Source organism: Cryptomeria japonica, unplaced genomic scaffold (genome assembly GCF_030272615.1).
Source record: "Cryptomeria japonica unplaced genomic scaffold, Sugi_1.0 HiC_scaffold_187, whole genome shotgun sequence".
In the NCBI taxonomy this organism is placed as follows: domain Eukaryota; kingdom Viridiplantae; phylum Streptophyta; class Pinopsida; order Cupressales; family Cupressaceae; genus Cryptomeria; species Cryptomeria japonica.
In genome coordinates, this window is record NW_026729009.1 from 40388 (window position 1) to 56908 (window position 16521).

At 34.4% G+C, this 16521-nt stretch overlaps 1 protein-coding gene across 1 annotated transcript; it reads left to right on the forward strand.

Moving 5' to 3' along the window:
* Positions 1–1847: 1847 nt before the first annotated feature.
* On the forward strand, positions 1848–4063 carry LOC131867872 (endoglucanase 16-like). Its single transcript, XM_059215551.1, has 8 exons — positions 1848–2054; positions 2172–2384; positions 2470–2670; positions 2810–2887; positions 2978–3130; positions 3222–3330; positions 3478–3641; positions 3716–4063. The coding sequence occupies exons 1-8, from the start codon at positions 1848–1850 to the stop codon at positions 4061–4063; spliced, it is 1473 nt and encodes a 490-aa protein (XP_059071534.1).
* Positions 4064–16521: the final 12458 nt, after the last annotated feature.

Consider the following 16521-nt stretch of genomic DNA (forward strand, 5'->3'; position numbering starts at 1 on the left):
CCAATGGCATGTAGCTCTATTCTTGGGTGTGAGAAAGTTACAATCACATGGGGAGGGGGGGGGGGGGGGGGGTGGTGGGCAACATTTTCTTGTTCAATGCACCTTGTATGTCTTATTAAAAAAGAATACACAAGTGTGAGACATCTATGATAGGAGAGGAATCACTGTATTCTTCATAATTATGAAAGGTAGTGATGATGACCTCTTGTCCTAGTTTATGAATAGCATGAAAAGTGGGAGATTTATGGTGGGTGGTATCAATTTAGAGGTTTCAGAAGAGATTATTGTCCGAGTGATTGCGTTGAAGTGTGATGGAAAAAAAGTCTCTCGAATAAGTAAACAAATTCTTATGAGGAGTGCATTTCAATGTTTCTAGAGAATGGTGAGGGACTAAAGAGACACTAGAATCGATTTAGAAAAGAAAACATTTCATTATTGTGAGGATCCATTACCTACCATATGATAAAGTACTTCATATTGGAGGGACAATTTGTAACAATCCACAGGTACAATTTCCCCATTCTTAATCACTTAAGACATAATAAGCTTGTTAGTTATCCATTATTTTTATTTTCTTCCCTGGACAAGTGTTTTTTTAAAGATTTTTACCCGCCCTTATATAAGGGCTTCATTTATACCATTTACAATTACTGCTTGGATAAAACCCCACTCTCAACCCCACTGCACCGTATAATTCTCCTAATGATCATGACCAGAAGCCTCCTCATCCTAGTAGTTCCAAAAGGAAATTTTCCTCTAAAGATGAAAGACGCATCTCTCTCCCACGCCATTTTATTTGGATGTCTAATGGTTTGGGGTCATTCCTTACTTAATCTAATAAAAAACAACTAGAAACCATAGAAGATTGAGGAAACCAACATGCGAGCACTAGAGAAACTAAGATTGATCTAACAATAGTAGGTCTTATATGGCCTACCACTCCTTATTGAGAAACTCTTGTTTTACTTCAAATGACTTTTCACTACGGAAGAGGCTTGAACCAGCCACTGCAAGCAAAGGAGGATACAAGTAGGGAGTGTCCTCTAAATGGCTTTTCTTTTTTTGAACTAGAGTGGTGAGAACTATGATGAGGCTAAAGACCAGCTTATTGCAACTTTCATTTCTCTTTTCTCTTATGCAACTCCTATTGAAAATATTGAATGATAATGACTATACTATTGACAAATACCTTACAATAAACAATTAAATTCAGATTGTATTTTTTAAAGTATAGTATAACATCATGTAAACCAAAAATATTTTTCCAATACTTGATACAAATATATAATACAATAATTACTTACTACACGTATGTATATTATATTAAAGCATTAATCCTAAAACCGAATTTTAACAATAGTATTATATCTTAAATCAAACTACAAACTTTCACCTGCCTTAGCCTGTAATTAGAATCGTTTTCTCCCTTACCATTCATCAACGAACAACGATAATTACTAACGGTAGCATTGCGGTGCAGACGGAAAATAATACAAATCAAAACAAATGCTAAAACTTATAATTCTTGTGAACAAGAACAAATCAAAATTGAAGGTAAAACGTATATATCTTGTGAAACGTATAATTCTTGTGAACAACAATCGAAAAAAAGACAAATGATATAAGGCATCAACCTGATTTCTCGTATTAACTGTTTGAGGTGCTGAGTATTTATCGTTTATTTTGTGGTGTCCCATGCTCTAAATCTTGCAGTTCCCATGCATTACTCAGCAACAGAAACTCATACACAGTCCTCGTTATAAATACTAGCTTTATACCACGACTAACAAGTCTATAAATTTAGCGCACAATTCTAAATTGCATATCAAAGAAAGAAGAGAATCCATATGGCCAAGGCAATGGAAGCGCTTTTGGCAGTGGTGTTGTTGCTGTTTTGTGGTGAGTGGCAGGTGGTTCGTGGAGAATTCGATTACAGAGATGCTCTATCTAAGTCTATCCTCTTTCTAGAGGCCCAACGATCCGGTAAACTCCCACAATCCCAGCGAGTAAAGTGGAGAGGAGATTCTGGCCTCACAGATGGGAAGTTGCAAAACGTAAGTAGAAGCAGAAATAAATCCCTATTCAATTTATTTAGAAATAAAAATAGAAGTGGATCATACTATCATTCCAAATTGACTCCATACAAAATTTTATGTGCAACTCAACTGCAGGTTGATTTAGCTGGGGGTTACTACGATGCAGGCGATAACGTGAAATATGGGCTTCCCATGGCATTCACTATCACCACACTCGCTTGGGGCACACTGGATTATGGGAAAGAGTTGAAAGCTGCAGGAGAGATTCAGAATGCAAGGGACGCTATTAGATGGGGAACTGACTACTTTCTCAAGGCTAGTGCAACTCCAAATGAATTATGGGTTCAGGTAAAGAAATCTAATCTAAAATATTCAGCATTCATTCTTCAAGATTATGAAAAACTGACGAGGTTGATCTTGATGCATGAAATAGGTGGGTGATCCCCAGGCAGACCATAATTGTTGGGAGCGTCCAGAAGATATGGACACTCCTCGATCTCTTTACAAGATTGATAAAGACACCCCTGGATCAGAAATTGCAGCAGAAACGGCCGCAGCCTTGGCTGCCTCCTCCATTGTTTTCAGATTCACAAACCCTCGTTACTCACACCTTCTCCTCCAACGTTCTCAATCGGTATGTTTGGGTGCTCAAGTAAAATAGAAAACATAGCTGTTAACTAACACAGCAAAATCAACAAGTTTCATCCATCCATTTTGAGAAAAACCTTATACATCCATCTTCTTTCTAACCGGCCATTCATGTTTCCCTTCAGCTCTTCAGCTTTGCCGATCGATACAAGGGCACCTACGGAGGAGAGTGTCCATTTTATTGCTCTGTTTCAGGCTACAATGTAAGAAGACTTTGGTTTTCTCTTAACATATGCACTTGTAACCAGAATTTGGTTTTCTTTTAACATATGCACTTGTAAATATGATCTCAGGACGAGCTTCTATGGGCTGCATCTTGGCTATACAGAGCTACCAAATCCTCATATTATTCCAACTATATTATCCAGCACGACGATGTAAAGGCATATGTTAATGAATTCAACTGGGACCTCAAATATGCTGGAGTTCAAGTGCTTCTAACAGACGTAAGCGTAGACTGATTGGTGCAATTTTTTAAATAAAATGTAATATAAACATACTCTAGCTTAAAGCTAACTTATGCACTTCACCAACCAGTTATATTTCCAAGGGGAAGCTCAATTCTCAGCCTATAGAAGTAATGCAGAACGCTTTGTTTGTTCACTTCTTCCAGGCAGTCCCATTCGTTCTGTTAAAACCACCCCAGGTGAACTCTCTATCTCTTCACCAGTACCACTAACAATCAATCCTTTTTCTAGTCACAACCATATAAATCCTCTGTTACTACTCCTCTTCTAATCATAGCCCTCAAAATTCTCTTAGTGATATCTGTAATACAATTCTTTTGTTACAGGAGGTTTGTTGTATGTTAGAGATGGCGCCAACACTCAATATGTTACCAGTGCTGCTTTTTTGATGGCAAGATACAGTGATTTACTATCAGCTAAGAAGCGAACATTGTCATGCGGCAACACTCTCTTTAAACCCAACGACGTTATGGGCTTCGCAAAGCTACAAGTAAGCACACTACATTATCTGTTTTTGTATTTTGGAGCATACAATATAACGAATCCTAATCATATCCTTTGCAGATTGATTATTTATTAGGAAGGAATCCTCTGGGCATTTCATATATGGTAGGATACGGTTCCAAATATCCAAGGCAACCACATCACAGAGGAGCATCTGTAGTTTCCATTCATCAACAACCAAGGAAGATCAAATGCATTGAAGGTTTTATGAACTGGTTTCACAAAGATTCTTCCAATCCAAACACACTAATTGGGGCAATAGTGGGGGGCCCAGATAAATATGATCGTTTTGTAGACCTCAGGACCAAATCTAGCATGCTTGAACCTACAACATACATAAATTCTCCTCTTGTGGGTGTTCTTGCAAAATTGTACAGAATGACATGCAAAACTAACAGGCAGTGTTGATTTTCTTGGACATCAAAGAACTAGGAAAAATCTTTCCATCAATCATTGGAAATGACAGATTATGTTGCACTAGAGTATTTACAATTGTGGGAGGCTATATGAGAAAAGGCCCCCAAGATGAATCATGTCATTATTAACACAATAAAAATTATTATTTTCAAGTTACAGCTTTTATGTTGGTTCTAAAGTAAAAAATATATAAATCTATTTATGTTAGAATTAGAATTGAATATTATTAATAGTTTATGTTTTAATATAATAAAAAAGTGATATTATTAATTTTTTTGTTATGCTGATAGGTATTATACAATTTCATTAGGGGTAGTTAGAATTTGTATACATACAAATTTCTCCTTAAATCACATGGATGAACAATAATCATGGTCATTATTACTTGATTATGAAACTAGTTTACTTTTTAATATTGTTACAATTATTAATATGAAATTTAATATTGTTAAAATTGCTAAATTGAAATGTGTAATGTGCTCAAAGGTGTGATATGATTATATTAAGGATGGTGATAACTTGTGCACATACAAACTTTTTCTTAAATTACATTCATCAACAATAACCATTGTCATCAATTAATTATAATACTTTCACCCTCTAAAAAATGGAAATCCCCCATCCCATGTCTTCATTATTATACATGAGCCAAATTTATTTGTTGGATTGTACATTGTCTCTCACATTATTATACATCAACCAATTTATTTGTTGCATTGTACATTGTCTCTCGCACTTTTTTATCACAAATTCATAGGTGCTCAATGAAGCCGTGCCTATTTACTCTAAAGCATATTTTCTAAACAATTTAATTCACTCATCTCACTATTTCTTTTAAATACAAGTAATAATAACTCAATGTGACAATAATTCTCGCAACAATAATATATTAATGAATAAAAACTCAATCGCCAATAAGTTGAAAACAGCAATTATGCTTTTACCATGAGCCCAAGTACCTTGGAAAGAAATAATAAAGCAATAAATAAAATGCATCATTCACATTATAGCCATCAACAAATGGCTGAAGAGAGAAACCCTTCACGCCGATGTGCAATTGGTTATGTAGCTTTTGAATACCACATTATTTTATTTTTCTAAAGAAAATATGATGTTTTATTTTCATTTTATATTTTCTTCCCCTACAAGTTCCCATTCATTCACCTGGCAATATATTGATTTACTTCTTATGATTTTGATTTTTTTTTAAATAATTGTTTACAATTTTATATTTATAGGTAATTCTTTTATTGACAAGTTGTGGAATGAGGGCCCACTCATATAAAAAATGGCATATAAAATAGAGAGTGAAATCTAATTGAAAAATGAGGAGAAAAGAAGAGGAAGAAGACAGAGGAAGTTGACAAAGTTTAAGTTTGCTAAAACATATTAACAAACCATCCTTCCAAAATTTGACTAAAAGTAACTTTGCTTTAATGTCAAAGGACAAAAAGACTTCACTATTTTTCTTTAATTTTCTCTTGGTAAGGAGTGCTTGAGAGATCCACTAAGAGGCCTTTCAAATAGAGGCTTGGGATTCCATTTTATATTTTTCAACCCTGGATTTCATACTTGGTCACTTATCAAGTTTACCAATGTTTAATCAAAATCGTACTCTTAGTCTAGCGTGATATTCGTGATGTTAGGGCAAATAAATTCATCTTAATGGTCCAAAAATTCATTCAGAAAACAAATGCGCTACTTACATGAAACATGAAGGAGATCCTCATCTTCAAAAGGATGGAATTTTTCCTATTGAGAAATATCCTTACTTTTAGAGGTTTGATGATTGCACTGGAAAGTCACCAAACAACACAATTCTACAGCACAAGAGAGAACTATATTCATAGAAATAACCCCAACAACCATAGTAATAAAGGAATTTTGCAAGGAATAATTTAATAAAATCCAATTGTTTTGTCAAAATAAGTCAAGATTAGAGCTACCATTTTTGTAAATCCCTTTCTGGAGGTCACCAATATAAAGATTTGATATATATTTTGTATTGCAGCCCATAATTTTGAGCCCCATTTATTAAATCTAAAACAACGCTCTGAAAGACCATAACGACTAGTATGCTGAAACCATGCACCATATAAAATTTAATTCCAACCATGTGTGATAAGGGCTCAAAGAAGTTAGCCATCATGCATTTTCTTGAATATATTTTTGCCCTATTAAGAGATCCCTCTTTAATTTCTATAAAAAATAATACACTTTATTGAGAAGGGTCTAAATGAGCATGTATAATTCCTCATAATTAAAAGAATATTTTAAAAGTGTAGCCAAATTGAGATATTCTCGATCCTATGTTGACGCAGTTGATGTAGAACCAAGTGATGACGTGAATAAAAGAGTTCTGAAATTTGGGATGCCTCTGAAGAAGGAATCTGCTCAAAGAACAAACTTGGTTCATTGTCAAAGATCTTACAGTTGTTTGATTCAAGACCTATTTTCATAGTATTATCTAGACTAACATAATGGGGCTTCTTCAAAAGAAAAATTTAGGGAAAATACATCTATCCATCCCTTACCTTTAAACAAGTCATGCTTTTTCACAACCCTTTCAATATCATGATCAGTAGATACAAACCCGTACCTGACATATAGAACACAAATGGAACAGAGATCCATAATTCTGAAGCAAATCAAATGCATTAGATAGGAATACAAAAACAACCTAAGAAGGAAAAAAAAATTGAGGAGCCTTCAGGTTAAGAACCTCTTCGCCCACTATAATAATGATCGCCCGCTAGATTGTCGCACAATCCCACTTGAAGATGTACTTCATATGCTTCGTTGTGTAGGACACATATGTTGGAAACTCACAGTTAGTAAATGTAACTCAAATGCATCAGTTCAAAGGATTATACTCTATTATTTCAACCACTAGTAGACATAGAGAACAAAGAGAAAAAAATGATGAAACAAAATGTTCATTTTTCCCTCCTAAATCCATCTCCTCAAATGCCACCCAAATCTACGGAAACAGTAAGCTCAAAATAGAAATGTAATCATACAAGTGAGGTATTTGAAGTAGATTGAAGTAATTATTTTCTTACTTTCTTAACCTTTCCAGTGTCTAATCAAAACCTATTGCACATCAAAAAATCATTTCTATTTTAATGAGATGCGCTAGAAAAGTACCATGATTTCCTAAGGAAAAGTCACTTGACACTCAAATCAAAAAAAAGGAATTATAATCGACCTTAAATGGTGTTACTAATATATACATACATACATACATACATATATCTGTGTGTGTGTTTGTGTGTACGTGCGTGCACGCATGTACATACATACATATATATATATATATATATATATATATATATATATATATATATATATATATATGTATGTATGTATACATATACATATATACATATATATACATATATGTATGTATATAATCACTGTATAATAAAACAAATAATTAATTTCTTTAAAGTTTCATCCAATTTGTCATCCCATTATGGAGGCGAGATGTGGGCATATAAGGAAAGAAAGTAGACAAATGGTCCATTCAAGTTAAGCTAGGAGGTCAAATGACAAATGTACTTTCAAGTCCTTGAACTTAATGGATAGGCTCAAGGAGCCTTATATGATCTCTCGTGGGCTTCATAGCATGGATGAGTCATTGGGTAAATCCTCAAAGAAAACTCACATGTATTTATAATTATTAGGATTATGATTAGAATTGTCTTTATAACTTGTTGGACTATATGTGTATCTTTTGATAACAAATTTGATTGCAAGTTATAAATCAAGACACTAAGTTGACAAATCTCTATTTCCAACACAATCCCAACACTTGTTCAGAATTTTAGGGACAATCAAATAGAGTCCTAATAGAAATTAGTGATTCTCATGATAGCAACAAAATAGTGGAAGATGACCAAAAAGAGGGCACAATAAAGTAGGTCAACCTTTGGAGACTCAATGTTTAACCAATTTCATTTGGATTGACCTGAAAACTCTTTCACAAAAGGATGCTTTTCCATAATTTCCAAGATAATAATCCTAGAGTCAAGTTTCCAAAACATTTCTTAGATACAATCATCATAGATCTTAAAATCAAGAGGCTCAAAAGGAAAGGTGACCTTAATATCCCTAAGAGATAAAAGGTAGGGTTGATTTCCAGTTCTAATGAAGGGTAGGAAAAGTGAGAGAAAGAGGAATGTTCTCCCCATACATATAAGGAGGACACACAACCTCAACTTTATAATTTAACCATATGTCTAATGTGGGCTATTTTATAAATTTGGGATTCTAAAAAACACTATATATCTAATAAGGCTTCGAAACATTTTTTTAGTGTTGTGTATCAATATAGATGTAAAGGCTCCTTTACCAAAAGGGAGACTCTAGAGAGGTAGCTTGAGCTAAGGGTAGAAACATAGAACTAGAGTCCTTGTATTTTTGTTAGGGGGAACACAAATATTTAGATCGACCTCTCTGTGATCATTCCAATCTAACCATATTATTCTATAAAAATGGAAAATGCACGACAAGATTGTTTCCCGCAAGGAATTAGTAATTGTGTCAAGTAATAATTCATCAAAGATGCAACTATTGTGGACAACAGATAATGAGTCCACAATCATTTCCATGTGATTTCACTGCCTTAAATTCAACTCATTTCACTCTTACCCTTACGTTATTTACTCCTTAACACCCTATTGATTTTTTATTTTTTTAGGTCTTTCCCTACATAACAAATCCATTATTTCAATGACTGAAATTTCCTACATTAGCCACTGTTGACCACCCTATACAAAACACCTTTTCCCTCTCAATGTCATTTTCCCTAATTCATTTTTCATTTATAATATTGCACTCGTCATTGACCAGCTTACACTTGGCAATGCATATTAAAAATTGATTTTTTTTTTTGGATTGGCTAGAACCTTTGAATATATCTCTAATATTAGAAAGCCACATAAGTCAACCACATGTATAGTCAAACTGAGACAATAGTGAGAGACAAAAAATATGTAAATAAATAGCTTAATGCATTAACTCAATGAAATATTTAACTTAATAAGATATAAATTTAAATTGAAATATTTTTTGTCATCTAGAATAGAAAGTTTTCTATCTAGGATAGAGACATGTGATGACCATACAAGATAGCACACAGGAACAAATCATATAAAAAGTACATAGTATTCACAAGTAAGGTTATCTAGAAAAAATATCTACACTAACACCCTCCATGCACAACTAGGTGGATACAAAGAGATTAGGGTCTTGAAAAGTACAAAGAAACCCTAACAAAGTTGTTAAAGAGAAATGACCTAGTGGGAAAGACTTCCCATTGATGTGGAAAGAGGATGGAAGCAGATTAACTCCATAATATGTTAATGAAAAAGTCTTGAATATTCATGCCTACCTTGATGTTGATCTTGAGTTATGACTAAAACTGATATATGGTAACAAGTACCACAAAGATTCAAGCACACTAACCATAATGAATGACCCTCAAACTAACATGTGACATGATGCAAATGAAATGACATATTCAAGATCATTAACCAAATGCTCTAAATATGAGATGTTATCTCAAATGTACTAAAATGTGTGATGTTATGAGTATGATGTGCTCAAGAAAAACTAAATAATCTAGATACAATTCATGCAAGTTGTCATCAAGAAGAAGATGATATGCAATTAAACTTTTTATGCATGAATCTTCTCTAGGATGGAACATTATTGAAGTTCAATTATTACAATACCCTCGAACCACACTTGACTTAGTACTTTATCATATTCATTTCCTCGATTAGCACTAACAATTTTTAAAATAATCTCTATAGTCAAATGGGATAAATGAAGCATGCAAAAAACAAGTAGAACATACAATTACCAAGAATGAAAAGAAGCTTATAGTATGCAAAAACAAAATCCTTCTGGTCTTTACAACACGTATAGGAAACTAATCTAAACAATACATATGGGCTGCATAAGAATAAAAGGGCTTGTAGCACAACTAGCATCTCCAATTACTTGCATGATGGTTTTCGTGTCCTCTTCCTAAACCAATCATGACAGCTATATGAATTGGAACCTCAATACAATTTAACCCCAAATGCTTGATCTATGATATATCGTAGCTCCAAATAAGAAATCATACAAGATAGAAGGAACACACATCTACCTTCCAATGTTTAATTTCACAGCTTACTAGATACCTCATAACAAGGTTAAAATAGGTGCAAACACCTCTAAAATTAGTTTATCGCAATAACATGTTATTGGGAAAAACTAATTTAGAGGTGTTTGCACATATTTCAACAAGTTATTGGACTAAACTACTTTTTATGATGTTTGAACCTATTTCGACCTTCTTTTCTACTATCTAGTAAGCTATGAAATTAAACATTGGAAGGTAGATGTGGTTTCCTTATCTTTATAAACTCCTCCATCTTGATGATGGATGATGGAGTATAATCTAAAATGTTGATGTGAAAAATATCTCACACAATTGAAATATAAATTGTGATATATAGTGAGATCACTCTTAGAAACAACAAACTAGTGCACGGTTCTCTTTCAATTAATCCCCCATGGTGTGTTCAACAATTTGTATCAAAGTAAAAATTAGAGAGCGATGCGGGACCGAGAGAAGGGAGAGACTTTGAATTTGAAATTAGGACTAGGCGGGAAACCCTGCAATGGACAAGCAAACCAGGGGGAGGGCGGAAAGGATGGATCTCAGGACTGCCTGATTCCTCTGAGCCAAATGGAAAGGACCTAGTGGATGGGAACCCAAAAGCTGGTGACAAGCTTCTCGATCCTGATGGGGGGGATGGAGCATCATGTGCTAGACACAGCCCAAGGAAGGGACCTATTTGTAGGGACAACGGTCGGTCATAGACGTCTCTATTCGGTGTCAAACCGAGTGGAAAGTCCTCGCTACTCCCAGTTCATAATATCTCAGAACCAGAAAAGGGTAGATCTTCTATTGCAGTTCCAGACCCAGTAATTGAGCATAACATTAGCCTTATGGCAATGACTCGGGTTGGAAAAATTTTGTGCCCGACGCTGAATATTGATGTTGTCGGGACATTTGTGAAACATAAATGGACGCATAAAGGTCAAGTGGAGATAACGGCTATATCCAAAGGTGCGTTATTGATGCCATTTTCATGTGAAGAAGACATGTTGAGGGTGCTTTGTGATGGTCCTTGCTTGATTGGAAAATCTACGCTTGCACAAAATGGTCGCCTAAGATGGACCTAAATGAGTTTTTTTTTGTACAAGCTCCTGTTTGGGTCAGATTGTCGAGCCTTCCTCTAGAGTTATGGGTTGAGGATGTTTTAAAGGAATCGCTAGTTCCTTTTGGGAACTCTTATCTATGGATCCTATCACAATAGCTAGAAGAATACTTACCTTTGCAAGGATTTGTATGGGAGTTATGCAAGGCACGAATATGCCATTATCTATCAAGATTAACTCCAGATTGGGGAAGTGGATCCAACCTATAGAATATGAAAGTGTCCCTTTTGCATGTTTTCACTGCAAAAAATCGAGGCATAATTCTAGAAAATGCCCTCTACAGGTTGTCAAATAGAAAGAGAAGAAAGATAAGACAACGCAATGGAGAGCCAAAAAACCTTCTAAGCAACCGAAGATTGCTGAAAAAGAAAAAAATGGCAGAAGAACCCCAAAGTGTTAGCATCCCTAATACCTTCAAGGAACATGGGAAAACTAACATGGAAAAACCCAAAAACTAGATGGTTGAAGAAGGGAAAGAGGATCAAACAGGAAAATACGAGAGAGAACGGAAAAACACCGATCAGGAGGAACAATGAAGTGATACTCTGGAAGATGGAGAAATACAGGTGGTGTTGCAAACCAAGGAGGAAGCGGATTTGAATTGAATTGTGGAAAACACTAACAGAGATGGCCCTAGATCCGACTATGAGGAAGCCTAGAGGTTTTTGATCCTTGGAGGGATCTTGTGTGATAAAATTTAATTCAAACCATGTGTGATAAGGGCTCAAAGAAGTCAGTCATCATACATTTTCTTGAATATATTTTTGGCCTATTAAGAGATCCCTCTTGAATTTATATAAAAAATAATACATTTTATTGAGAAGGGTCTAAATGAGCATGTAGAATTCCTCATAATTAAAAGAATATTTTAAAAGTGTAGCCAGATTGAGATATTCTCAATCCTATGTTGACGCAGTTGATGTAGAACCAGGTGATGCAGTGAATAAAAGAGTTTTGAAATTTGTGATGCCTCTGAAAAAGAAATCTGCTTAAAGAACAAACCTAGTTCATCGTCAAAGATATTACAGTTGTTTGATTCAAGACCTATTTCCATAGTATTATATACACCAACATAATGGGGCTTCCTCTTCAAACATTTCTTAGGGAAAATTCATCTATCCATCCCTTACCATTAAACAAGTCATGCTTTTTCACAACCCTTTAATTATCATGATCAATAGATATGAACCCGACCATGACATATAGAACACAAATGGAACAAAGATCCATAATTCTGAAGAAAATCAAATATATTAGATAGGAATACAAAAACAACCTGAGAAGGAAAAAAAGTTGAGGAACCTTTAGATTAAGAACCTCTTCGCCCACTATAATAATGATCGCCCTCTAGATTGTCGCACAATCCCACTTGAAGATGTACTTCATATGCTTCATTGTGTGGGACACATGAGTTGGAAACTCACAGTCAGTAAATGTAATTGAAATGCATTATTTCAAATGCTTATACTCTATTATTTCAACCAGCAGTAGACAAAGAGAACAAAGAGAAAAAAATGATGAAACAAAATGTTCATTTTTCCCTCCTAAATCCATCTCCTCAAATGCCACCCAAATCTACGGAAACAGTAAGCTCAAAATAGAAATGTAATCATACAAGTGAGGGATTTGAAGTAGATTGAAGTAATTATTTTCCTACTTTCTTAACCTTGCCAGTATCTGATCAAAACCTATTGCACATCGAAAAATCATTTCCATTTTTATGAGATGCGCTAGGAATGTACCACGATTTCCTAAGGAAAAGCAACTTGACAGTCAAATCAGAAAGAAGGAATTATAATCGGCCTTAAATGGTGTTACCAATATATATTTCCCACACTACTTGGTAATCTTGCACAAATGTTGGAAAGATGCCACCTCAGTCATGTTGAAGAACACTTTTCCTATGATGTGAGAAGAATGACAGTCTTTTAAATCTTCACTACCATGCTTCATCTGAATGTGTTGTGTCTTATGTCCGTTAAATATGATGCATGCGTCAGTTCGCCTGAAATAATCAGAACAAAATAAGGCTAATTAAATGGTTGTGACATGGCTAAGGGTGTCAATTCTTCATCCACGAGGATTTCTTCATAAATTAACAAAATTTCGCCCAAATTTAGCCAACATCCTTTATCGGCTAGGAAATCTTCTAATCCATTGGAAGATCCAAGTTTCCATCCAACCATCCTTATGATTGAAGGTTTTTGTCCTCACTGATGAGATAATGTAAAGCATTAGACAAATTCATCAAATCAATCATGCCTTTCTTCTTCCATCCAATCTCCCTATAAAGAACTCCAAGAAGCATCTAGAACATTAGGTCGTCTTAGCTGATTAAAATGTTAATTATACTTTGGAGAACTTTATTATAATAAAGTGATATATATATATATATATATATATAATTTAATTAAAATAATTACATTAAATCATCATTTAAATATTTTTAATAATTTTTACCACTTAATAAACGTAAATTTAATTATAAATGTCACGTAAGAATTGGGAACATTACACTTTTTTGTTTTCAATTGATTTTTCTTGATGATTCATATTGTCCTGCAAATCTTTTTGAGTGATACTCAACTACTAATTTCTTTGTTACTACTACTTCTAACTTTCTTAGAGGATTTTTTAGGACGAACCATTTCACTATTCAACTTTCACTATGATCCTTTGATATCATCACAAGTTGTGAAACTTGAACCAAGATATGTCTCTAAATTTCTTTCAAGAAGTGGGTTATCTCAATGGGAAAACCTTTTATCATCTATTTTGAAAATTAGCTTATCTCCAACCCAATGGAGAAATAGAAATAATGCAGGTATTATAAACTAGAAATAAGTTTCCTATTTAGACCATTCATATCAGTCTAATTCTAAATAATTGTCTTCTAAATTTACTTCATTTTTTATTCCCAGTTAGTGTCAACGTGTAATGTTCCCTTTTGGGATGATCCTAAATCTTTCCCTAAAATCAAATGTTCAATTAAAAATAAGAAATATAGAATATTAATTATAAATTTCCTTTCCAATGTAAACTTTGGTACTAACCCTACAAATATAGAATATAGAACTCCATTTCCCATAATCAACCATAATAGGGGTTGGAGAAGAAGCACGATAAGACACCTGGAACAGTCACCATAACTAAGCCCAAGAGTGTGGAGCATCTAACGAGGAAAACATGATACCTTGGCCCCAAGTGGCAGGAACGCTTCTCCATCCAACATGAGGTAAGCTACTTAAAAGGAGGACTTGTATCAACTCTCCAAACTGTGGTTGCACAATAGGGTTCCTGGAATGTTCGCCATAATTAAGACCAATGGCATGTAGCTCTATTCTTGGGTGTGAGAAAGTTACAATCACATGGGGAGGGGGGGGGGGGGGGGGGTGGTGGGCAACATTTTCTTGTTCAATGCACCTTGTATGTCTTATTAAAAAAGAATACACAAGTGTGAGACATCTATGATAGGAGAGGAATCACTGTATTCTTCATAATTATGAAAGGTAGTGATGATGACCTCTTGTCCTAGTTTATGAATAGCATGAAAAGTGGGAGATTTATGGTGGGTGGTATCAATTTAGAGGTTTCAGAAGAGATTATTGTCCGAGTGATTGCGTTGAAGTGTGATGGAAAAAAAGTCTCTCGAATAAGTAAACAAATTCTTATGAGGAGTGCATTTCAATGTTTCTAGAGAATGGTGAGGGACTAAAGAGACACTAGAATCGATTTAGAAAAGAAAACATTTCATTATTGTGAGGATCCATTACCTACCATATGATAAAGTACTTCATATTGGAGGGACAATTTGTAACAATCCACAGGTACAATTTCCCCATTCTTAATCACTTAAGACATAATAAGCTTGTTAGTTATCCATTATTTTTATTTTCTTCCCTGGACAAGTGTTTTTTTAAAGATTTTTACCCGCCCTTATATAAGGGCTTCATTTATACCATTTACAATTACTGCTTGGATAAAACCCCACTCTCAACCCCACTGCACCGTATAATTCTCCTAATGATCATGACCAGAAGCCTCCTCATCCTAGTAGTTCCAAAAGGAAATTTTCCTCTAAAGATGAAAGACGCATCTCTCTCCCACGCCATTTTATTTGGATGTCTAATGGTTTGGGGTCATTCCTTACTTAATCTAATAAAAAACAACTAGAAACCATAGAAGATTGAGGAAACCAACATGCGAGCACTAGAGAAACTAAGATTGATCTAACAATAGTAGGTCTTATATGGCCTACCACTCCTTATTGAGAAACTCTTGTTTTACTTCAAATGACTTTTCACTACGGAAGAGGCTTGAACCAGCCACTGCAAGCAAAGGAGGATACAAGTAGGGAGTGTCCTCTAAATGGCTTTTCTTTTTTTGAACTAGAGTGGTGAGAACTATGATGAGGCTAAAGACCAGCTTATTGCAACTTTCATTTCTCTTTTCTCTTATGCAACTCCTATTGAAAATATTGAATGATAATGACTATACTATTGACAAATACCTTACAATAAACAATTAAATTCAGATTGTATTTTTTAAAGTATAGTATAACATCATGTAAACCAAAAATATTTTTCCAATACTTGATACAAATATATAATACAATAATTACTTACTACACGTATGTATATTATATTAAAGCATTAATCCTAAAACCGAATTTTAACAATAGTATTATATCTTAAATCAAACTACAAACTTTCACCTGCCTTAGCCTGTAATTAGAATCGTTTTCTCCCTTACCATTCATCAACGAACAACGATAATTACTAACGGTAGCATTGCGGTGCAGACGGAAAATAATACAAATCAAAACAAATGCTAAAACTTATAATTCTTGTGAACAAGAACAAATCAAAATTGAAGGTAAAACGTATATATCTTGTGAAACGTATAATTCTTGTGAACAACAATCGAAAAAAAGACAAATGATATAAGGCATCAACCTGATTTCTCGTATTAACTGTTTGAGGTGCTGAGTATTTATCGTTTATTTTGTGGTGTCCCATGCTCTAAATCTTGCAGTTCCCATGCATTACTCAGCAACAGAAACTCATACACAGTCCTCGTTATAAATACTAGCTTTATACCACGACTAACAAGTCTATAAATTTAGCGCACAATTCTAAATTGCATATCAAAGAAAGAAGAGAATCCAT

Excerpts from the sequence above, each read along its gene's own strand:
- LOC131867872 (XM_059215551.1), top strand. The coding sequence starts at position 1,848 with ATGGCCAAGGCAATGGAAGCGCTTTTGGCAGTGGTGTTGTTGCTGTTT. Across the intron at positions 2,671-2,809 it reads TCCTCCAACGTTCTCAATCG|CTCTTCAGCTTTGCCGATCG; the intron begins GTATGTTTGGGT and ends GTTTCCCTTCAG. Across the intron at positions 3,642-3,715 it reads TGGGCTTCGCAAAGCTACAA|ATTGATTATTTATTAGGAAG; the intron begins GTAAGCACACTA and ends TATCCTTTGCAG.